Source organism: Typopeltis vanoorti, chromosome 5, assembly GCF_054136105.1.
Source record: "Typopeltis vanoorti isolate ZY-2024b chromosome 5, IOZ_Tvanoo_1.0, whole genome shotgun sequence".
Lineage (NCBI taxonomy): Eukaryota > Metazoa > Arthropoda > Arachnida > Uropygi > Thelyphonidae > Typopeltis > Typopeltis vanoorti.
The window spans coordinates 48,665,921-48,692,718 of record NC_143553.1 but is presented as its reverse complement, the minus strand read 5'-3'; the positions used below and the strand labels follow the sequence as shown (position 1 = coordinate 48,692,718).

Sequence of the window (26,798 nt, the reverse complement as noted above, 5' to 3'; positions counted from 1 at the left end):
GTATACCATTAGTTTGGTATTTTGGCTAATTTCTCTCTTATTCCATATAAATTTATTCAGCTGGCTACCGATCATACTAGCTTTGCTTATTTTGTTGTCCATTTCCAGATTTAACCTGCTATCCTCACTAAAAACTGTCCTTGAATAGCTGTAATATTTACTTGTTCTGTAGGATCTACATTCAGAATGCAGCTGAAGATTTCTATATTCCTGCCTATTTTCATAGTTTTGGCCTTTTTATTGCTGATTTTCATGCCAAATTTGTTACAACTATTATTCAATTTAATTAGAGAATCCTGGAGACTTGCACTAGATTTGTACATGAGTACAACGTCATCTGCATAAAGCAAAGAGCTTAGTTTGACATCTCCAATTCTAATATCAGGCCTAACACCACTTTTTTTCATAATGTGATCCATATAGATAACGAATAAGAGTGAAGATAATGTGCATCCTTGTCTTATCCCTCATTTTACATCAAACCATTTTCCTGTATTTCCTTCAATTCTGATTGCTAACTGATAACTTAATCAACTAAAATAGTTCACACATCCACTGTCCTTTTACTAACTTGGGTCTGTCATCTCCTCGTTCTTTGCTGTTCACTAAGCTTCGTACTCTACCTTTCATTAATCTGTCCTTAATCAAAATTCTGCAGTTGTAATGACATCTACACCAGTGTGCTCAGATCTGATCTTCAAAAGAAAGTGGAGAATACAGCAGCAGTACCCTTGTGTCACCAAATCTGGGACATTTGACAAAGCTGACCACCTTTTATAATTTTTCTTTTTCAACTTCTGCATGGATGATCAAGGCAAATTGTTTCCAACAGGGGCATTGCACTGCATTTATCTTGTGGCCTTTCATCAGAAATAACCCAAAGAATCTTGAACAACCTATATACATATATATATATACTGATTTTGGTTCAATAGTGACCTGCTTTTCTCGCTTCAGTTCTTTGTGAAGTTAAAGTAATGGAGGTCATTTACAGTCAACTTCTTTGTCATTTGGTGAACCAGCAATTAATTAGTAACCATCAATATGGATTCTGCTTGTCATTATGTTCAGATATTACCTGCAACACTTACTTTTGCATATAGCACTGGAAAAAGGTTTGGAGCAACCTGTGCTGTGGCATTTGACATTTCCAAGGCTATTGATAAGGATATAGCATAGAGGGCTGCTCAGTGAATTGCCATCTTGTGGTCTGCCTTCCACCCATTGAAACTTGGTGGCCAGTTTTCTTTCTAGTCATTCACTGTGCATAATTCATGACTTATTTTTCACGGTATTAACAACACCACAAACCCTTTTATCCACAAGGATGTTTTATTAACGCTAATATTTCGCTGATTTTCAACTCAGCATCATCAGAGCACAACACACATGTAAACGCGACACTTACACACAGAGCCAGAGCCATTTGTTCTAATGATACAGCTCTGACCACTGAACTCCAGTACCTGCGCCATACGTTCTTAGCCAACGGCTACAATCCCTACAAAATAGAAAAAATACTACATAGGCCCATTACTCTGCCCCCCCCCCCCTAATACACAAGGATCCAACATGACCATTTCCATTCCCTATATCAGAGGTACATCGGAAAAGATAGCCAAAGTATTGTTGAAACATGGCCTTCGCACCACCTTCAAGCCTCATGTCAAGCTGGCAACTCTGATCTGCTTGCCAAAGGATAAACTTCACCCTTTAGCACACCCAGGAGTGTATGAAGTTCCATGTGACTGTGACTTGGCCTATTATGGGCAAACAGGAAGATCAGTGAACATCCGCCTGGAAGAACATGAAAGATACATTCGCTACTATTACTATGGCAAGTCGGGACTGGCAGACCACGCTTTGGACCCTCCTTCACACAGGATTAGATGGAGGAAAATGGATGTGCTATTTAGGAGTCGTTATAGATCTGAAAGATTATTTTTTGAGTCAGCAATGGCTTTGAAGAATTCTCCCAACCTTAACAAATATGGTTGCATTAATTTGCCAAAAATTTGGGAGACGGTTATCCTAAGAAAAACTCCTGGATAACTGCTGCCTTTTTTTTTTTTTTTTTTCTCGTTAGAGGGCGTCAAAAATAGGACTTTAGATCTTTTCTTTTGCAATTATATTGTTTCACTCACTCACTGTCGCGTTTACATGTGTGTTGTGCTCTGATGATGCCGAGTTGAAAATCAGCAAAATATTAGCATTAATAAAACATCCTTTTGGATAAAAGTGTTTGTGGTGTTGTTAATACCGTGAAAAATAAGTCATGAATAACCATCAACGCCTAAGCTTATCAGTTAGACTGTGCATAATGGTGAATGACCTCTTCCTCATATATAAATGATCTCAAATTCTATCTATAGTTTTGCACACTCCATTCCTCCATGTTTGATCATTGCAAGTTTTAACATACATCCCAAGCTTTTACAACTTTTGTAAAAGTTGTAAGCATAAAAGCACAGTCTTTTACAACTAGTGCCTTAAACCCAAATTTCCATATTGTCCTTCAATGGGGTGAAGACAACCTGGTCTTACTCAACAGTAAATAGATCTCTCTCTCTTTATAGGCTGATATTTACTTCTAGCCTTTCCTACCCCAATACATTGCATCTGTACCTCCCTCAGCTCGATATTCGTTTTTCACTCAAAATGTCCTGTTTATCTATCCAACTATTAACTTTGTGTAAATTTCAAATCTGCCCAACCTTAGAATACTCCTCTTACATTTTTATTAGTGCTCTAATATCCTATCAAAAATTTCTTGATACTCTCCAAAAAAGGATATTTCAGCTAACTGTTTGAGTTTTGTAGAGGGTTTAAAGGTAGCATTAAGAGTTGTAATGGTGTAACATTCTATTTATTTTATCTAATATCCCTTTATTGTATGGAATAGCAATGGTTTTACTGTAATCTATATTATCTCCATTTTAAGTGTAGTTTTGTAAAGAATTTTTTTCATGGTACTTTTGCTATAGTCATTGTTTATAAATGCATTACTAATAATTTGTAATTCTTACTTAAGAGCTTGCTCATTAGAGCAAATTGTTATTGCTTTATTTTTTGAGGGTGTTAGTGATGCCAAGTTTTTGTGAAGCGTGGTGGTAGAGTTTGCATGTGTATAATGGCAGCTATGCTTGGGCTTGCAGTAGACAGTGAAGGATAGACTGCCTGAGGGAAGATGTGTGACAGATGTATCTAGAAAAGGAAGTGAGTTTTGATTTTCAATTTCAATTGTAAGTTGTGTGCATTTGTGTTTTTTTTCAAGTGACTAAGAAAGGGGGTCATTAAAGTTTGGCAATTGTGTGGCCTGCTAACGAAAACATGGTCCATATATCTAAGCCATTGGTCAGGACAGTAGTGTGAACAGTTGACCAAATTAGTGTTACTTCACCATGCTCATTATATTATATTATACGATGCTGTATTATATTATTATGTAGCTTATCTCTTATATATGTATACTAGGGGGTTCCCCCCTTATATATAAGGAAATTCCTTGCATATAAGAAAGAGGAATAAGTTATTTCCTCTTAAGCAGAAGAGCAGGGCTCCTGTAACTGCTAATTGTGTTTGTTTTGGTGAAGATATCACTAAAACTATTTAATAAAAAAGTTGACTTGTGTTGTAATTCTTTCTATGGAGTTTGTTCAAAAACCCCAAAGAATGGTGTGATGTATTAAGATCTTGATAGTCCCAATTTTTTTACCAGGATGATGGTGTGATTTTGCATGGCTATAATGGCCTGTATGATTCCTCTTCCAAAAACCTGCAAATTGTGTGCTGCCATTTAGTTTTACTAGATCCAAAAAAGTTATTTGATTAGCCTCTTCTTTTTATAAAGTGAACCAGATGAAGTACATTTATTTTCGATAGAAGCTGCTGTAACTTAGAAGAAGAGCTGTTCCATGGATATTTCAGTTTTTGAAACAAATTGTCTTGACAGATTGAAGGGATAGCTATGTCCCTTTCTCTCCACCCATTGCAATTTTTTTTTTTATTTTTATGTGACTGAACTTCTTCTTGACAATATTTCATCAAGATCTGTACGTTGTTATAGATATGTTGATATTTGTGCCATTTGGAATGGCTCTTCTCATGACCAGTTTGCATGGCTGCAGGATTTAAAAATCCTGTCGCCTCCATTGTGAGGCTGGTAACTCACCTTCAGTTGAAAAGCTCTGATAAAGGTTCTTTGCAGCCTAGAAAAAATCTCTGGACAAAGATTTATAGCACCTTTTATTTATAAGGCTTGTCTTCCCTCTCCCTTTTCTCTTCTTTAAGTATATTTAAGAAAGAATTGCAGAGCTAATAATAATGGTAAATACTTGATGAAAATATGAGGACATATAAATCATCTAAGTTCCAATTTAATGTGTAATGTACAGAAATTCATATGGAGAACACACACACACACACACAGCTTTATTAGGATATTATAAGATGTTTAAGATTTAAACATTTTGATCTAAACAGATATTTAGTATGTTAACTTTTATAATTTTTAAGAACACCATTAATGCAGTACAAGTTAAATGATTACCTTTAGATTAGAAATTAGGGAAAGAAACTTCTTTAAGAAATTAATTTTTTTTTACTTTTCTTAAAGAAAAGAGTAAAAATAAGTGATTCAATGAAAATAAATGCAAATCACTTATTCTGATCTGTCCGAATTCACGTTATGTCTAACTAGATGGAATAGCTTTTTGTGAGACTTTAATTCCCATATTACCTTTATTTAGTATACTGCTCACTTGAAATTATTCAGAATTTTTTATTTTATTAGGTTTAATTTTTTTCTACCCTTCTTATTGAGTTTGTGCAGGTTTTAAATTCTTGTTTTGTTAATGTGCTGTTTGAATCACAAATTAATTGAATAATACTCTCTAGACAATATATGCTTTTTTTTTTTTTCTTTTTCCAAATAGAAGCTAAAGACAATCAACATTAGTCCTGTTATAATTCCTGTACTTGAATTTCAATATGTAAATAAAGAAGGTTTACTGCATTGTCTCAGAAATGTAGGAGATTTTAGTGGCATTATATTTACAAGTCCAAGGGCTGTTGATTCCATATATTATGTGCTTGACTGCATAGCAGGTAAGTTTATTATTTTGAATATGTGAATCTGACAAAACATGAAATATAAAAAATTACCAAGTTCATTCATTAACTTCATGAGTTAATGAATGAACAACTAGAGGAGAGTTATATATATATATATATACACACATTATATATAGCTGTGTGTTGGAAGAGAAGAGAATGGAGATGACAAAACATGATGCTTGAGCTACATTGACAAAAACGTGTATTGTGGATATATGAAGTATATATATATATATAACAGAACAGAAATAAAAAAAAAAAAAGGTGAACAGAAATAAGATGGATGCAACCATGAGTGAGATCAGATATGCTAGTTGATAGGAGACATTGACTAGCATTCATCTCTAAAGAATGCTTTAGTTGCCTGAAGGAAGATGCTCCAGTGTGCATGGCCTCAAACAGAGTGGGATTAAAAATGTTTGGGAAGTAAGGATAATTCCTTACTTTCCAGAGGGGAAGTAAGCAGTCATTTATATTTCCTCTCCATTGTTATAATTAGCAATAGGAAGGAAAGCAATGGTGATCACAAATTTACAGTTGTTCAGATGAGCTGTTACGTTTGTTTGCTATTCTAGGAGTACAGACATAAGAGAAATGAATTTTGGACATTGTCAGTTTACTTATGCATTATTAGCTTATGCAAAACTTGGTTAACTGAAGACAATATACTGAGGAAAACAGCAACTATAGTTTGAAGAAAGAAGAAAATATGATTTATTTTGTAAATTAGCACTGATAGAATCATGGGATTTTCATTCCTATATGCAAAATCTCATCAAATTTTAATGATCCGCCAAGCAAATGATCATACCATTGCAATTCGTTGTATGTGTATATTGTGCTTAATATCAGAATAATGCCTATGAATTGTTTGGTTTTAGCATGCTGAATTCAGGTTTTCATTTGAATAAATGAAATACAGCAAGCTTACACAGGATCTTAAGCTGTATAACATAGCTGTAGCAGTATTGCATGCCTTGTTGCTTCTGTGTTGAGGGATAAAAAGTAACTGGGAAGTAAGCAGTGGATGCAGACTAGCTTGAGGTGATAGCTTTTTCAGTGTAGTCCCCCATAAATCTTTGTTAGGCTAGTGGCAAACTTCATATTCTGTAGACCACACTGCTTTAAATAAATTTGTGTAAAAGTTAGTCCTTGCATTTATATTTACCCATTTATTTTGGTAACATAATTATATCTTTAGTAAAATGTGATTTTATAAATGGCTACTTTATTAAAAAAAAAAAAATTATAAATATTTCATTTTACATATGTAATGTTTTTTATAGTGAATGAATGTGAAGACTTGGAAGATTGTGTTAGAAACTAATATTATAATTTTGGATCTTGCAGTTTGAGAATGTTATCTTTTTAAATTTGAATGTATTTATAATTAATAAGATGAAATTGTATTTTTGTTTTAATCCTTTATCTAAGCTTAAACAAAGTTTGTGTGTGAAGTATCTTCATGATTAGGCTACTTGTATATAGAGGCTGTTGACTTCACACATCAGCTTCCTTGGTGTCCAATAATGCAAAAGCACACTTCCTTTTGGACATGTATGTTGCTTTGCTTTATGGGAAGGGTTTATTTCCCAGTCCAATTTCAACCTTTATTGATGTCTCATCAGTGGGAGATAGATACACTTGGTAAAGGATTAAAATAAGAATATAATTTCATGTCAAGTATAATATACTTTGCAGACAAATTAAAAAAAAAAATTTTCTACACCTTTTTCCTCCCTCTCTCTCTCTCTCTCTCTCTCTCTCTCTTATGATCCAGAGTATTTTAATAATATGGTGATACACTATTTTACTAATTCTATATGGAAAATATGATTTTTGACTTGATTTAACGTATCTTCCTAGATCTAGTCCCTCTTGCTGGTACTTCAATAAAGTTTGAAATTGGTCTCTGTAGTGACCCCCCCCCCATAATGCATAACAATACACATCAAAAAGGAAGTGTGTATTATGGGACACTGAGGCATTTGATTTGAAGTCATAGACCTGTATATATAAGCAGACTGGTCATGAAGATACTTCATGTGCAAACTGTGTGCTTACACTGTGATAAAGTATTAAATCAGTATGATTTTCTTGTCAAGTATAATAAACCATAATGTGACTTACCACTATTTGCTTCTTGGCTCAGATTGAAACTGGAAATGGAAATGTGTTGGATCGAGAATAAAAGAGATGACCACAGCAACTAGGACATCAGCTGTTAAAGAGAGAACATATAAAAGTTTATATGTTCTCTCTTTAACAGTTTTTTGGTGTTGGCTTTTTTTCTTTGCTAGAAAGGTAAAACTTAAGAAAAAATTTAGGGAGTTTATGTTTTGACAATTAATACAAACTAACACATTTCCAAGTTTTTTTTGCATAATTATCTAAATGGGAAATGTTAGTTGTTCATTTAGAGAATTTTTTGAAAATTGGGGACTGAATTTTTTTTACTATTATTATTATTATTATTTTATGGCATCTCCATGGAGTCTGGAGACTCATCGTGGAAGAACAAATCAACCATCATGCCACTTGTCTCTGAATACCTCTCCTTGAATCCAATCATGATCAGAGAACTCACAACCAATTCTGGCAATGACTCACTCAGTCACTCACTCACCATTCTCCATGTGAAAAATCTGGTCTGCCCCTCCCCCCATACTAACCACACTCTTATGCAACTTCCACGGATGGCCCCTAATTCTCTGACTATTTGTCATATATTGAAAAATTTCACTTGCATCAATTTTATAAAACCCCTTTAATATCTTAAAAGTTTCTATTATGTCCCCTCTTTTCTGCCTGTCAACTAAACTTTGTAAACCCACAAATCTTCACCTATCCTCATAGGGAGTATTCCACAGACCTGTCACCATCTTGGCCACGCCACTTGTCTCTGAATCCTTTCAACCACCTCCTGGTCCCCCCCAAGAAACCCGGATAACCAAATCGCAGTAGTCAAGATGTGTCAATCGCCTTGTAAAGAGGGATAATAACTTCTTATCTTTACTTGTTAGCATGTTTTTCAACATCCAAGTAATTTGTTGAGCTATTTTACCAACTTTGCCCTCTGAACTTCAACTCTTTGTCCATCATTATCCCCAAGTCCCTAGCCTCATCAATTTCCTGCAATCCAGTACCATCAATATGATACACCATGTGCAGCCTTTTCAACCCAAAGTGCATCACCTTACATTTTGCAACATGAAACCGACAATCATTATCCTTCGCCCATAATGCCAATTTATTTAAATCATCCTGCAGGATATCTACATCACCTTTATCAACTATTGCTCTTCCCAATTTTGTATCATCAGCAAACAACTGAATATCCCCTCTTAAATCTTTCCCTATGTCACTGATATACAAAGAGTAGTGACCTAGTACCAAACCCTGAGGTACTTCACTAGTCACCATCATTCTCCTAGACTTCACTCCACCATATACTAATCTCTGGTGTCTGTTTGTCAGCCCTGCCCCCCCCCCCCCTCCATGCTGCTAGTCTCATATCCATTCCCATTTGCTCCAGTTTATGTAATAGTTTTCCATGTGCTATTCTGCCTTGGCAAAGTCAAGCAGTAGCATGGTGTAGCCATTACTTTTATCCAATTCTGCTGTCACTTTATTATGAAATATGAATAAGTTACTAAGATGGGAGGACCTACCCTTTACAGAGCCATGCTGCTCACTATTGAGCATTCCTATCCATCCACTGTTGTATTTTCTCTTTTACCATCTTTTCCAATACCTTAACAACCACTTCTAATATATTAATTAGTCTGTAATTTGCTGCCTCTGTCTTGGAGCCACCTTTATGCAACTGTACTATCTTACCATCTTTCCGCTCCCTTGGAACCCTGCCAGAGCTGAGACTTAGATTGAACAACTTTGTCAGAGGCAATGCTAATTCTTTTGCACATTCACATAGTACATTGGCTGTTATGCCATCCAGTTCTACTACTGTTTTCACATTCATACTTTTTAATATGCTGAACACCTCCTGTTCATCTACTTTAATGTTGATGTACATCTCTGATCTCTGTATTAGCAACTGTAAAATCACCACCTGGATGATGCACCTTTGCAAAATTATCACTGAGAAACTCAACTATTTCTTTTGGTTCAGCCACCTTCCTACCATGAGCATTGTTTATTGTCATTCTACTATAGTAATTTTTCCTCTTGCTTGCTATGTAATGGAAAAACTCTTTGGGGTTTAATTTGGCCTGTTTGTTCAATTCTCTCTCATAGTCTGATTTGGTCTTCCTTACCATAATAGTCACCCTTCTTGCTTGAATTTTGTACTGTCATGAGTATGCTGATCACTGTTTTCTTTATATTTCCTCCACAATGATTTCTTTTTTTTTGCAGTTCTTGCTTTATATCCCTACTCATCCACTTAATTCTAACTTGGTTTATCCTCCTGCCTTTGGCTATTCAATCTGATACTGCTACTCTCAAGCAATCTCTGACCACTTGCCATGCATTACTGACATTCTTTCCTTGTAGTTTCTTGAGCCATGGCACTGTTCCAATATGACTCCTGAGAGTCTCTCATAATCACCAGCCTTATAGTTAAACATAAACCCCTGCTTGACCGAGAAATCCACGTTTGGAAACTTCCCGGAACAAGACCACATGGTCACTCTCCCCAATTGGAGGCAGAGTGTCTACCTTGGTTATGGATACATCTTCTGATGCTGTTATCAGATCCACCACCCTCAAACTCCTTGTCCCCTCTATAATATGTTGTTTTATGTAATTATCCCTTAGCAACTGTATAAATCCCACTTCCATCTTGCCCTTTCCTCCCTCTTTCCTCCCTCCAATCGATATCCCCATAGTTAAAGTCTCCCATAATAATTGCTTGGATTTCACTCATTGTGCTAATCTGCTGATACATTGGCATCTACATCTTCCTGGACTTAGCAGCACCCAACAACATATTTTGTCCTATTTGCGACTATCTCACACCAGACAGCTTCAAATGAACCATCTCCCTCTGACCTAATATCCTCTTTAACTTCTAATTTTCTTGGTTGTAATTCTGCAGCTGTCATCAGCAATATCCCAATACTGATGGTATTGATGATTGTCATCAGCAATACCATCAGGTATTGCTAATGACTGTCCTGTTCTGATGATTACCTGTCCTGTTCCTTCTATCCTTCCTGAAAATACAATACCCTTTACATTCTATCCCTGTAACTATTCATTTTCAGTCAAACAGGTCTCACTGATGCCTATGATTTTTGGCTTACCAAAGTCAAGTTTACCAATGCCAAAAAATCCTCACTCTTATTCATGATATTTCTTGCATTTGTGTACATCCATGTCAACATCCCATTGTACCCATAGTTACTCTTGTGTAATGTCATTACCAAGCCATTTTAATTGGAGAATTGTGAAATCCTGTTCCACTAACAACTCTTTCATATCTTCTCTCATTGCATATTTCTCACCTTTGAAATCATTTGTGCTAGCCAACACAATCAACTTGTTCGCTCCATTCTTCTACATACAGCATCACTAACATCCTTTATCTTCACACCTGGAAAACATGCTTTGTCACTTTCCCATTAGGTACACCTCTTATCATTGAATCCTCCCCCCCCCCCCCCCCGCATACAATACTATCTATTTTCTCTCAGTCTCTTGTACTTTTATGCTTTCATCCACTCTTTCTTTCATTCTCCATCTTTCCATACCTCATGACATTCAGCTAATCATTTCTCCAGTTATTGAAATTTGTAAAGATTACTTTAAATAGAACATGTGTAGTCATTTCAATTTTGGAAGAAAAAGTAATATTTTTCAAAATTTCTGTTCTTGAATTGATGAGGAAGAAATTTTGTATCGTCAAATATGATTGAATGTCTTTCCAGTTTTGTTCAACATGCTTCCTGTTTGGAACTGAGATAGTAGTCTTGTTATAAGTGACATTTCTGAAAATGATTTGAGACAGACTTCTTAATGGAGAGGATTCTGAATTTCAGTAGAAAGCTTATGGATTTACTCATTCTGTATATAGAATCTTCTATAGATTCAGATATATATATATATATATATATATATATATATTATTATTATTAAGGATATTAATACCCTTAATAAAAATGTTGGATTGTAGACATTTTATATTGGAATTTTACTGACTAGAAACACCGAGATAAGATCAAAACTTTAATTAGAACACCACTAGTTTCATCGGAATGCCGACTTCTTCAGGTGTACACACTATCACAAAAATCTAGAAAAATTAGCAAGATAAAAAAGTGAGCTTCTCACATAAACAAATTTGGAACAACAACAGTCAGGTTTGAACTGGCGTCTGCATGGCAGGTCTAGCATGAGGCAAGAATTGATGAATTCTCATGATGAAGCCAAAACATCACCAACTTCAGTTGGTGATGTTTTGGCTTGAGTTGACTCAGGAAAGAACGAAGTTTTGGTAGGGTAGTGAAGTAAGTTCTAATATTAAATTTCTTCACTAACTTCAGTTCCCAGGAGTATATAAAATCATCTGTAGTTGCAGGAAGCCATATTATAGGCAAACCAATAAGTCTATATCACTATAACTCGAAAAGCATCAACATGATATCTTGTACAACAGAACCCACGCAAATGCCCTCTCCAGTCATGTCCTTTTCTCTGCCAACTCTAATTTAGAGGCACGTCAACAGCAGATAGACTGGAATCTTACTACAAATATCCATAAATGCCCTGATGAACTAGAAAGATGCATCTTAGAATCGAAAGAAATAGTTCTGGACCTCTTACACATGAATAGTAATTTAAGTTATAGCTTACCTGATTCACACAGCACAGTAATTCAATTTTGGCGTTCTCAAGATAGTTCCCATTCACTAATGCCTCATACTAGACCTGCTACGCAGATGCCAGTTCAAACTTGACCGTTGTTGTTCCTAACTTGTTTATGTGAGAAGTTCACTTTTTTATCTTGCTAATTTTTCCAGTTTTTTGTGATAGTATGTACACCTGAAGAAGTCAGCATTCCAACAAAACTAGTTGTGTTCTAATTAAAGTTTTGGTCTTATTTCGGTGTTTCTACTCAGTAAAATTCCAATATTATATATATATATACAGGGTGTTCGGGATAAATTTGACAGTTTTGTAAGGAAAAAGAAAATCTTCTTTGTATCTATTAAATTTAATGAATTGACAAAAAAACATTACAGGCAGAGTTAATTACAATACTATCAACAAGATTTACTCAAAATAACCACCATTAGCATCGATCACAGCTTCAATTCTGCTTCGGAACCTCGAACAAGCTGATGCTACAGTCTCCCTGGGAAGGGCCGCAAAAACTGTTTTAATTTTATCCATTAACTGGGCTTTTGTATTACTGGAAGTGCGATTGGTGTCTTTTTCAACTGCGCCCCATACAAAATAATCCATGGGGTTAAGGTCTGGGGAGTTTGGAGGCCAAACATTTGGACTGGTGAAGTCGTAGAAATTTTCAGACAACCATTTTTGACTTTTCCCAGAGGTGTGGCAAGGGGCCGAATCCTGCTGCCATACATACGGCCTACCATTGGCTACCCTTGTTATCCAGGGCTTGACTACAGTTAGCAACTCCACGAACAAAGCCCGAATTCCAATGCCAGGGTTCTTCAACACCTGTTCCTGCAGATTTGCGAGGAATTCTGCTGTACGAACGCAATCAGATCGTCTGCTAGGGATCTTTCTTCTTGCTACATCCTCGTAGTCACCATTGCAAGTCTCTAGTTCATGCCTGATTGTTTTTACTGTATTCAGGGAGCATTGGGCAGCAGTCGTAATATCCTTATTTTGATGGCGGGCACGAATCATCATGATACAAGTTATTCTCTTCCATGATTCAGGTGGGTTCCAGCTATCCATCCTTTCTGACATCTTGTATATGAATGAAGAAGGGTCCAAACTTTTAAATGAAGAGAAGTGTGTGTTAATACATGTAACTTACGGAAAAATATAATTAATTATAAATATGTCAAATTTATCCCGAACACCCTGTATATATATATTTTTTTTTTTTACCAGCAGTTTTTCAAGAACATAACCTATGCAAATAACTAGTAGTACCACATAATAATATTATGAACACTTAATTTAATAACCTAGTATACATTATTTTTTATTTTCTTACAGATGAGAAGAATGATCTGCTAATTCAGTGGCAAACTAAAACTAATTTTGCAGTAGGGGAAGCAACAGCACATGCTGCAGGTAGTTTTAACAGATTTATTATGGTACTTTTTGTGAAATAAGAAATAGATTTGATCACAAATCATCTAGATCTATAAACTGTGTTTGGAAATGTGCAGGCAGTATTCAGCCTTACAAATTTATTTCCTGCAGCTTACAAACTAATTTCACGAATGAAACACTAAAAAAGTAATATAATTGTATATTAAATTGTATACTAAAAAAAGTAATATAATATAACACGAATCACATTCAGATTCATGCAGACTTGAAAATAAAGGATGGAAGGAACCTTGAAGGAATTTTTGATTTAAGTTTGAAGGCTATCAGACAAGCACATATTCTGCTTATTTGAGGCCTAAAATGGCTGTTGCCATGTTCACTCTCCAGGATAGGTCTCTAGTTTCTCTCTCTTCACATATGCAGCCTTCATGGGTGGCCCAACACAGTATAATTAACTAGGAAGCCAGTATGTACTTTCTCAAAGTTTGTAACATCAATTGCCATGAAAGACACCCATAATTAATACTGGCTTCTCTTTTCACAGATGAAACTGAAAAAAACCCAAACCCAAATTGTTTGCTGTCATTAACAATCTAACACAAATTTCTCACTTAGCAATCAAAATACCAGATAATCTTCATCATTCTCCTAATAACTTGGACCTTTTTTAACCAGATCTCCCTCCAGATGTACTGTAGATGCGAGTGCTCTCCTCTTGGCAACTCTAACCATGATTTTATCCAGATTTCCTTTTCTACAGATTGACCTTCACCTAGCCAGTTTCAGCTTCTTATTGTCTGACACTACAACAGTACTAGTTAGGATGACCACAGAGATTTCTGCTCCTTTTCCATGGTAAGATTACTGTTTTCGCCCTCCACATCTTAAGAGCTACTTCACCTGAATAACTGAAAAAATATTATCTGGAGAGCTTTCATTTCTCACTCTACTCAAAACTCCTGATCACTATCCACGTTTTGGTTATTAATTTGGTATATCTGAAATGGCCTCAAGTAAAAAATCCCAGCTCTACTTATTCTTCACTACAGCTTGCAACATCTGAAAAAAAAAAACAACCTTACTCAAACAACAGTTAACTCTCCTAGTTCCTCACTAAGGCTATCGAGTGCAATTTCTGTCTCTCTCATATCTATACAGCACTATGATGACATTATCTTGGCATTAGTCACTTAGTAACATTTTCTTCAATCATCTAAACGCTTAGTTTAGATGATCAAGGAAAATCACCTTGCACTACACCACGAACAGCTTGCTTACTGCATGTTCCCTTAATCTTTCACCAGAAAGATAACAAAAAGTTCTTAATAATCTAGATATGATAAGCCCAGATGATATCCCTGTAATGGTATCGTTTATCACCTAAACAGCCTGTCAAAAAGAGACAAATATCACCCATCTAACTGTTGTCCTCTCAAAAATCATGGAGAAGGTTATTAACCACCAAGTTTTTCACTACTTGAAGACCAACCAATTAACCATTGATCACCATTATGGATTGTACCTTATTTGTTCAAGACCAGATCTCCTACTTGCAGGCGCAAACTTGACATTTTTGTCTGTTTGCTTACTTGGGAAAAATGGAATAAAACCAGGTTTAAAATTGCTTGGTATCTTTAACATAATTATACCCAAGGTAAAAAATACTACCAGATCTCCTAGCCATCCTCAGCCCACTTTTTGAAATAAGTCTTGGAAAGGCTTGAAGAGCTTTGTGTGGTTGCTCTTGACATTTTCCAGGCATTTGATTAAGTCTGGTATAGAGGCATCCTTCTTCTATAGAGGCTTCATTTTCAATTGAATTGCTAGTTTCCTATTTGGTCATTCATTGTGGGTCATGCCATTGGTTTATTATTATTATTTTACAGCATTTCCATGGAGTCTAGAGACTCATTGTGGGAGACCCAAATCAGCCATCATATACAAAATCCTATCATACCTCTCCTTGAATCCATTCACCATCAGGGAACTCACAGTCAGTTCTGGTAAAATGACTCACTCAAACATTCACTCACCACTCTCCATGCAAAAAAGTCTGGTCTGCACACCCCTACTAAACCACTTACATAGCTTCCATGGATGGCCCCTAGTTCTCTGACTATTTTTTATATATTGAAAAATTTCACTAGCATTAATTTTATAAAACGCCTTTACTATCTTAAAAGTTTATATCATGTCCCATCTTTTCCACCTATCAACTAAACTTTGTAACCTACAAATCTTCAGCCTAACCTCATAGGGAGTATTCCACAGACCTGTTACCATCTTGGCCGCACCACTTGTCTCTGAATCCTTTCGACCATCTTCTGGTCCCCAAGAAACCCAGATGACCAAATCTGTGCACAGTAGTCAAGATGTATCGATTATAGCCTTGTAAAGAAGGATAATAACTTCCTTATCTTTACTTGTTAGCATGTTTTTCAACATCCAAGTAATTCATTGAACTATTTTTCCAACTTTTGCAATATTTGCCCTCTGAACTTCAACTCTTTGTCCATCATTGCTTTAGCATTACAAGATTTGTCAAAAGAATAATGTAACTAGCAAAATATAGATAACATCTGATTTGAGACTAGCCTCATCAATTTCCTGCAATCTAATACCATCAATATGAAACACCATATGCAACCTTTTCAACCCAAAGTGCATAACCTTACATTTTGTAACATTAAATTGACAACCATTATCCTTTGTCCACAATACCAATTTATTTAAATCATCCTGCAGGATATCTATATCACCTTTATCAACTATTGCTTTTCCCAGTTTTGCATCATCAGCAAACAACTGAATATCCCCTCTCAAATCTTTCCCTGTGTCATTAATATACAAATTAAAGAGTAGTGGCCCTAGTACCGAACTTTGAGGTACTCCACTAGTCACCAGCATTCTTCTAGATTCCACTCCACCATATACTACTCTCTGGTGTTTGTTCATCAATCCCCCCCCCCTTCACCCATCCATACTACTAGCCTCATATCCATTCCCATTTGCTGCAGTTTTTGTAATAGTTTTCTATGTGGTATTCTGTCAAATGCCTTGGCAAAGTCTAGCAGTATCATGATGTAGCCATTACCTTTATCCAATTCTGCTGTCACTTTATTATAAAATGTTTCCTCTCATGAGATTTCTCAATGAATGCTTGAGTATCCCACAATCTATTCTTTTGCTGCGCCTATCTTATGTACACTAAAACCTTTGCTTGTTAATCTCAAAATCAGATGTTATCTATATTTTGCTATTTACAGTACACTCTGTTCTTTTTATTCTTTTGACAAATCTTGTAATGCAAAAGTAATTGAAGTTTTAAGATCTTTTATAACTAATGTCTTAAATAGTGAGCTCCTTACTATTTTCATTTAGGATGAAGATAATCTATCAAATTGGGCATTTTCAAAAACATAATCTTGTCTTATTATAAATCTTAAGGATGTTATCAAAAGAGTTTTTTTTTTCTGAAAAACAAGATTGGATTATGTTTTTGAAGAAGCGCAGTTTTCTAGATTATCTTCACAAAGCAGCCATTTTGGCTGCTTACTATTCTCCAGTGATACACCAAAGACTTCTAAAAGAATGGTTGATGCCATCCAGAAGAGGACATTACACTTAAATAGATGATTGCTCTCACAAACTCCTTCCAGTCATTTTTCATAGATGCTCTGTTTTTGCATTATGCTATTGATATTCTAATGGGTGTATCTCCACAATGGCCTTAAAAACAAACACACACACACACACACACACACACACACACACACACACACACACACACACACACACACACACACACACACACACACGTGCGTATGATAGAATACAAACTTTGCCACTACATGGATAACAGTGCATAGAAATGCTAACATGACTAAAACTGGAAAGCAGTTAACATGGAAAAATGTCAATTTCAAGTCTGTAAATAACTAGAAGTCATTTTGTTTTAATCTCTTTTTTATTTTTTATTTTATTTTTTGATTTTAGTCATATGAATGATTTTTTAACGATTTTTGTGACATAATGATTAGAAATATATACACATTAGCACAAGAATAATGTTTAATTTGCCAAATATTTCGGTCTGAATATTACAGACCATCTTCAGTGGCTACATAGGAATAATTTAAAAAAAAAACAAAGCGGAATACGAACAATTGATCATTCATACATAGAATGCACTGCGTGATGTCATATCACTAAGTATTAGAAGAGTAAAAAAAAAAAAACATAAATAAAGATATTAATTCGAAATTCATATAATGATCTTAAATGACATTATACTGATAAAAAAAAAAAAAAAAGAAAAGAAAAAAATTAATGTGTTATCCTGATTAAACTTTCCCAAATTTTTGATATAGATATACAGTCATTACGATTCAAATTAGGACATTGAAGTAAGGCCTCTACACTTTCTTTAAATAAATATTCAAAATTGTAGCGACATCTGTGTAGGAGGAGAGTCTTGTACCAAAGGATCTTGTGGTTTGTTTCTAAACCATGCTGAGTTAATCCAGATTTCTCAGGTTTGTTTTGTTGAATTGATGACTGATGCTCTTGAATTCTTTTTTCTATGGATTGTCCAGTTTGTCCAGAGTAAGAAAGATTACAATTACAAGGAACTTGATACACACCAGGTAGAGACAAGGTTGAGCATTTATCTTTAGATGAAGGAAACTGGGTGGATAATTTGATAATAGGTGTATAAGTGGCTGTTAGATCATATTTCTTTAGAATTCTAGAAATTGGTTCTGAAATCCCTGAAATGTAAGGAATTGGAACTCGATTTTTTGAATCTTGGTTGTTCTGTGTTGGTTTGTAAGAATTGAAAAGATGTTGTGTACTATTTTCGGAGAAGCCATTTAGTTTCATGTGATGTTTAATAGTTGAAAGTTCCTTCTGTAATAAATGAGAAGTTGAACAGTTAGTTTTTGCTCGTCGGATTAAATTTGTGACTCCCGTTTTTTGACAAAGGTGATGAGCAGATTCTTTGAGAATATAACGACCTGTGAAAGTTGGTTTTCTGTAAACTGTTGTTGTAGGAATACCAGAAGGCAAACAGATGAGAAGGACGTCTAAAAAGGATAACTTGTTGTCTTTTTCAATTTCCATGGTAAACTTTATACGAGGATGTAAGGAATTGATACTACTTAAAAAGGAAGGTAAGGAGTCTCTTTCGTGAGGCCAAAGCAAAGATGTTGTCTATATATCTAATCGAAAAGGATGGTTGAGGGAATATAGATGAGAACAGGACTTCTTCTAGATGTTCTAAATAAAAGTTTGCAAGAGCAGGAGAGAGTGGACTTCCCATGGCTGTTCCTTCCACTTGGCTGTAAAATTTATTTTGACATAAGAAATATCCTCTCCTGCTCTTGCAAACTTTTATTTAGAACATTTAGAAGAAGTCCTGTTGGAACATGGTGTTAGTAATAACCAGTCCATGTCATAGGCAGAAATCCAACAGGTATTTGCCATTATTATTGGCTTTGCTCTTTTCTCCAAATTTTCCCAAAATATTTTTGTATGTCTGACAATCATTTCCTACTCTGCTATTTAGATCCCCAACAAGGACCGACTTTTCCTTTTTCATTGTGTCAGTTGCTTTTTCTAAAGCCTCAAAAAATTCCTCCACTTCTACCTTAGTAGAATCTTCTGTGGGACCATAGGCACAAATAAGTCTCATTGTCCAGTTCCCCCATTCTCATATTTGCCCACATTACTCTACTTAAGACTGATTGTCATTCAAGAAGATTAGCCTTGTATTTATTTTGTGTTGAATACTATGGCTACTCCTTCTTTTCCTTGATTGTCATTGCTTGAATATAACATTTTGTATTTATTGCTCAGAAAGATCTCACCAGTTTTTATCTTTTTTGTTTCAGTCATCCCTATTATGTCAATCTGGTACTTATCTAATTCCTGAGCTAGCTCCATTTATTTGCTATTCAGGTTTCTTATGTTGATAGTACCGATCTTTAACTCTGGTGTTGTTGAGTTGGGGGTGTGCTTTCAGATTTGTTCCAGTAGCTGACTTTTCGCTGTTTGCCCTGGTTCCCTAGCGAAAACAACGGGGGTCTTGTTTAACCGGCGACGCCCCAGCCGGCAACAAATTTTGTCGTGTTGTACCATCATTTTCTATATTGGTTTAAGCCAATAAGAATACAATTTGGTTGGCTAAATCCCAAATTTCCAGCCCATCCTCATTCGTTCAGTATCCAGGTAGATACCCAACAGGGTGCACCACGAGAAGGTGAGGATTGGACATTAGGTCAGAAGCCCTGGTCGGTTCTCCGAATTCCTTTAAAGGCTATGTGAGTTACTGAGTAAAATTCTTGAATTCTTTTTGCTATAGCATATCCATCTCTGGTTATGGTCCCATCTTCTAGTTTGACTGCAACCATCTCTTTATTGCTGTTCAGCTTTTTTGAGACTACGGTTGTTTTCAATTTACGGTTGTTTGTTGTATGAATTTACAACTGAATTTTCTTATTTCTTCTGTGATACATTTTCTGATCGTTTTGCTCAATACAGTGTATTCAATTTTATTCTGTGGGTTATTTGATTGTTTCATTTCTCTTCGTTTCTTCATAAGCTGTTTTGTTTCTTCAGAAATTTTGTCTTGTTTCTGTTCTGTGGTACCAGCTATTTCAAGTGAGCATTGTAAAAGGTTTTGGGTAATAATGTCATTACTTTATATATATATATAGAGAGAGAGAGATGGAGGGAGGCTTGTGTTTTTCCACGTTTTTGTACATTCAATGGACAAAACATTAGAGATTGGTTGATGGAAGCTGACACTGTATCTCCCTTACATAGTGAAATGTACCTAAACTGAATGAAGACGGTAAATAGGCAGACATTGGGGCTTCTCAACAGTGTATCACAATCAATGAATGTGGGTGAATATGGCGATCTTAGCAACTTTGATCATGGATGTATTATTGGCGTAAGACAGATGGGTTATTCTGTTGCCAAAGTGGTAAGAATCCTAGGGTTCTCGAGGGCAACTGTATCAAGGGTTTACCATCGATGGATGTACCATACACAGCGAGCAAGTGGTGGCCAATCACATAACACTGATGATCAGGGTCGTACAGACCAACCACAGGGCAGCACAAATCATATCCAATTTCAATGTCAGAGGTCCAAGCAGTGTCACTGAATGAATGGTATGATGTACATTGCATATCATGGGCTACAGGAACCAATGCACTAATTGTTTAACACTGTTGATAACTCGTCATTGAGCAATGCACCTGGTTTTGGGACCATCAAATTTGGACCTCAGCAAAATGGACCAGAGTCATGTTGTCTGATGAATCCCATTATCAGCTGCACCAAGCTGATAGGAGGGTGCAGGTGGGACATCAACAGCATGAGGCCATGGCTTTGTCATGACATGTTGGCTCTTCAAAGCGGTTGTGGCTCTATGATGGTTTGCAGAGCCTTCTCGTATGACACATTAAGTTCCTTAGTATGTCTGGAAAGGTCTTTAAATGCTGCAAGCTAACAGAATGTGCTGGCTGATCACCTACACACTTTCCTGGCCTTCACGCATTCTACAACTGATGGTCTGTCTCAGCAGAACAATGCACTATGCCACCAGACCTCAACCACCTGGACATGGCTCAAGGAACATTGTTTGGGACCATACGGTGAGTCCCAAGGTCCCCAGATTTAAATCCACTCGAATCTCTTGGATGCGTAAAGAGAGAGAGAGAGATCAGATCCATGTATCTCGGACCGACATCTAAGGTGCAGTTGTGGACAATGCTGCAACAGGCATGGCTGAAATTACTTCTGGCAACCCTCCAGAATCTGGTGGAGTCAATGAATCAGAGAGTACAGGCTGTTATTCATGCTTGAGGAGGACCAACATGTGATTTGGTAGGTATCTCTAATGATGTTTTGTCTACCTCATGTGAAGGTATGCTGACAGCCAATTCAGCATTCCAACACTCATGAAAATACCAACAGAAAGGCAAAAGGCATAATACAGACATAAGGAAATACAGAATCAACAAGAAAAGTGACTGAAGTGAGTTTGTAAGAGAAGGGTCATCTATTAACTGGATTGCTCTCTTCTGGAGAGCAATAAGCATTTTTCAGTAGGATTTTGGTCTTCTGCTCTTAAATGTTAAGAACAGTGGTCAAAAGTTGGACAAATTTGGTACAGAAAAGGAGACCAAGTTTTTCAACAACTAAGAATATACATGCAATTCATTTTTGCCTGTAAACAATAAATCAGCCCAAGAAAAGAAACAACCTTATCTAGAGATCTAAGTATTATCAAAGATAAGGGGAAATGAAATTGTTACTTTCTTATGAGAAATAATACAGAGACTGTATCTGATAGAACTGATATTTCTTAGATTTTCCTTACCCCACTGGAGAAAGACAAGAAATGCAGTGTTCAAGACATGAAGATCTTGAAACATGAAATATTTGAGCACTAAAAGGTATGTCAAATGAAAAAAAGGAATGGAGAATACTATCATCAGAAAATTAGGGATAGTTATGGGTGTGTGGAGTATACTATCATCAGCTTAACTATGGATAGGATTTCACCTTAGTGAAAGCAGGTCATCTGTACATGGGAGGATGAGTAAAATTATAGACTCCTCATGAGGCATGCCAACATTAATGAAAAAATGTTAAGAGAAGAAATCATCCACCATGAACATAACCATAGAGGAAACTGGTGACTTAACTGAAAAGGGCAGAACGCAAACCATAACATCATAGCTCATAGCTTGGAATGTAGGGCTCTATTCCAGATCTGATCAAATGACCTGGAAATGTTAAGAGCAAAACCACAAGTTTCTCAAAACTTTTGAAAGCTTGTGCCCAAAGGAAAGTAATATTCATTACAAGATCTGCTGTGCAGTGAGAGTGAAAGAATCCATACTAGCAGTCACTTTCACCATCATATTTGAGAGAACTGAGGGATAAATGTTCTCATATGAAGATGGCTGGGTTTTCCCTTCAGGAAGCTCTGGTTTTTCATCCTGCAGAACAGATAAACTGGCCAGAAGTATACCCAATTTACAGATGTAATTCAATGGCCTCATAGTTGTAGATGCTCTGGCTGTAAATTCTAAACAATGACAAAAAAACAACTGAAGTGAGATGATAGCTTGATGGCCCAACTTTCATCTTCCTGTTTTTTCTTTTTAGATGGAATAATACGAACTTATTCCATGAATGAAAAGTGAATGCAAGACTATCATGAAAGATTGCAAAGATAATATACCATGGATATTAATTCCTGAACATAAATTTTAAGCACACTCTAGCTCAACATCTAGAAGAAGAAGAATAAATCTGATATCAGAAGAACTGAAGATAGAAACCATCAAATATAAGGAGTATTAATGGAAAGGAAATCGAACTTGCAGAAGAATTGGAAAAATACCAAGTGGGCAAAATTGGCATTACTGAGACAAGAAGAGACAAAAATAGGCAAGATCTTAATAAATAATAAGTATAGGATGTTAAGGATGTTATATTTAGGCAATAATGATCAAGGAAAAGAAGTAGTGATAGTATTCAATATCAAACATGAAGATAAACTTCTTTTTTGGAAGGCAGTTTCAAGTAGAATTATGTGGGCAAACTTCAGAATGGGGAGACAGATAATGAAACTTATTCGTGCCACAGAAGGTTCTTCTAAGGAAGGAGTGGAGGAATTTTTTGAGTCATTAGAACAGGCAGATAACATAAAGAAAATGAAAGTGGTCCTTGTTGAAGATATGAACAGTAAAGTAGGAAATCAATCCCACCAGGCATATAGGAACATTTTGGGAAAATTTGGAGAAAAGGGCAAAGCTAATAATAACGATAAGTATTTGTTGGACTTCTGTCCAGGACACAGACTAGTCAGTATTAACATCATGTTGCAACATAAAGATGTGCACAAGTTCACATGGAGAGAAGATACAAAAAAATAAGAAAAGCCTCATTGACTACATCATTGTTGATAGTGATATCAACATGCTGGCTGAGGATACAAAAGCATACAGAGGATTTGGAAATGACCATTACTTAGTACTAAGGAGGATAAAACTTGATATCACATCGAAAAGAACAGTATGTGAGAAAGTTTTAAAAATGATTAAAGTTTGAGCAGCTTTTACATGTAAATTGTAGCTCGACTATACAAACATTATTGAAGAAAAAAAATGAAACAAATTGAAAACAAGAATCAAACCTTGGAGTCTCAGTGGCAAACACTGAAGAAAACATTCAGCTACAGAGGTATGTGGTGAAGTTGTCTGCAAAGATAGAAAAATAAGAACACCATGGTGGACACAAGAAGATAAGAAGCAGTCCTGGAAAAGAAGAAAGCATAACAAAAGTTCCTAAAAAATAAGTTAGTAGATGTTCTAAAATAATACAGAGAAAAATGTAAGAGAGCTAATATGTGTAAAAGGAGCTAAACAAAAGTCATGGGAAGAATTTAGTAAGAGTGTGGCAAATAAATATCACAAAGGTGGCAAAATGTTCTTGGAGGCTATTGAAGAAGCTTAGAAATGGAGGAAAGAGTACTCTAAAAAGAATCAAAGATGATAAAGGTGACATGAAAACTAAAGATAAGGATATCCTGGATGTCTGGAGCAAGAAGTGACAGAACCATACTAGAAAATTTTCAAGAGTAATGCAAAGAGGAGTACATATCAATACGTGAGATAAAAAAAGTCATCAAAAACTTGAAATGTGAAAAGTTAGCTGGAGTAGATGATATTCGACCAGAAATGCTTAAGTATGGAGGTATAAAAGGTTTGTAGTGGCAACACTGCATAATTCAAAGGGCCTAGTCAGAAGGTAGAATTCCCAATGACTGGAATAGAGTTTTCATAGTAGCCATCTATAAAAAAGGAAATAAAGCTGAATGTGAGAATTACAGAGGAACTTCTCTACTAAGTGTTCCAAGTAAGATTTATGTAGGCATACTTGAAAAGAGGTTGAGAAAGATTGTGGAAGAGAAACTTGGAGAACAAGATGGGTTCAGACTAAATAGAAGTTGTCAAGATCAGGATTCGTCTTTCATCACTTAGTTTTGTGTTACCTTCATGTGTGTGTGTTGGTGGGGGTTACAAGTTTTATATTGTATTCCTTGAAAATGTCTCTGACTGAGATAAAATAATGAAAAATCAAATAGTTTTTTATCCTTTCCCAGTACTACTTTACTCCATTAAGCCTATAACACAAGTTCTTCCCAGCACTTAAACCTTAACACATGGAACCTGCATGGATGGCAAGAGCAGAGATCTCTGATGTAAGAGGGAAAACATTTTTGAAACATCTTAATGCTTTAAGACACATTCCTCCTCCACCTTAATATAAAACATTCAAAAATCCATTTTACCATGAACAAGAGATTAACAATGGTCTAACCTTTCCAGGCATCTTAATATGTAATAATAACCTATCTTTTATGGTATACAGAAAACCTACTCATACTGGTTAACTTTCATAAACTCTGTCTTCATCCCCTACCTCTTAGCAATATGATATTATTAAAACTAACTAATAGAATCTTCAATCACTATTCTAATGAGACATCCCTCACAGCTAAACTACCAAATATAAATGTCATACTTTCTTATCCAATGGCTACAATTCCAACAGAACTACCAAAATATTTAATCCGCTGCATCAACTCTCAACCTTCTTTACATACATATTACAGTAATGTAATAATAACTATTTCCTTTGTCTGAGGTGTATCAGAAAAAAATACAATCTCTGTGTTGCTTTGAAACCCTGCTGAAAACCAGCTGCTCTTAACCATTATCCCAACTCTTCCTCCTCATTTCCTGGTTGATTTATAGTAGTAATCATATTTATAAATATGATTTATTTATACCAATGATAGTAGACTGATGGGTCGGTAGTTCATCAAGGCTTCTACTTCACCTTTTTTTTTTGTGTATCAGAATTAGGATAACCTTGTTCCATGTTCCTGGTACATCATTTTTCTTCAGACATAAGGTAAATAGTTTTGCTAAAATTTTTGTAGATCATTTCTCCACCTGGTTTTACAAGTTCATCCTCACCTGCAGCTTTTCCATTTTGCAAGCTTTGGATGCTCCATATAACTTCTGGTAGAATCTGTGGTACTTCAGCTATTTCATAGTTGTCTTCTTCTTCATTTAATTCAGCATCATCAACATCAAATTCCTGACATGTACCCTCAAGGGATGCAGGATATGATAGTACTACATGAAAAAAATTACATCATTACTAACTTCCTATTTACAATTTTCCTCCAAATCAGTCTGTTACTTGCCAAGACTCCAACATTATTAGATCTTATATTTCTATTGTCTAAGGCACTTTGCACAGTATCAATCCACCTCTATCTTGGTCTTCCTTTGGATCGTTTTCCTGCCGACCTGGCAGAGAACACTTGTTTTGCTAATCTTTCCTCGCCCATTCTGTTTAAGCGACCTTACCACCTGAGATTAGCTCTGCTAACGCATTCCTGAATGCTGACATTGTCAAGATCTTTCCTAATATCCTCGTTTTTAATATGATATTGCCATTGATTCCAATCTGTTCACGCATCTAATCTTTCTCAGGACTCTCATATCTGCGGTCTCTAGTCTTTGGTCAAGTGTTTTACTTCTGATCCAGCTCTCAGATCCATAAGTTAAAATCAATTTGAACACTGTCTTGTATACAGCTAATTTAGTGTTCCAACTAATTTCTCTCTTATTCCATATGAATTTATTCAATTGACTTCCTATCATACTAGCTTTGTTGATTCTGTTGTCTATTTTCAAATTTAATTTACTATCTTCACTAAAAATCATACCTAAGTAGCTGAAATGTTTTACTTGTTCCATAGGTTCCCTGTTCAAAACGCAGTTGACATTTTCAACAATTCTGCCTATTTTCATTGATTTTGCCTTTTTATTGCTGACCTTAATACCATATCTATTACAACAGTTATTCAATTTAGTCAGAGAATCTTGCAGACTTGTAGTGGATTTATTTAGAAGTATAACATCGTCTGCATAAAGCAAAGAGCTGACATTAACATCTCCAATTTTGATATCATGTTTAATACCACTTTCCTTCATAATGTGATCCATATAGATAATGAATAACAGAGGGGATAATGTACATCCTTGTCTCATACCAGATTTAACATTAAACCATCTTCCTGTACTTCAATTCTAACTGCTGACTTACAACTCACATAAAGACTAAGTATTGCTTGATATAATGCCCCATTGAACCATATAACTATTGAATAGCTATTCTCTTGGTACATTGTCATATGCTGTATTTGTCATAAAGTGAAGATCTGATCCTGACAGCCTCTATTTGGCCTGAATTCAACTTGTTATTCACCAAGCTTTTCTTCCACAATTCTTCTCAACTGTTTCTCAAGTATACTTGCATATATCTTACCAGGAACACTCAGTAATGAAATGCCTCTGTAA

At 35.6% G+C, this 26,798-nt stretch overlaps 1 protein-coding gene across 1 annotated transcript in view; it reads left to right on the top strand.

Moving 5' to 3' along the window:
• LOC150106378 (uroporphyrinogen-III synthase-like) overlaps positions 1–26,798 on the top strand; it is a 115,906-nt gene that overhangs the window by 32,631 nt on the left and 56,477 nt on the right. Inside the window, exons 3-4 of the mRNA XM_090392409.1 lie at positions 4,935–5,106; positions 13,276–13,353. Of these exons, the coding sequence (XP_090248535.1) occupies positions 4,935–5,106; positions 13,276–13,353 (250 nt within the window). The remainder of the gene's footprint in view (positions 1–4,934; positions 5,107–13,275; positions 13,354–26,798) is intronic.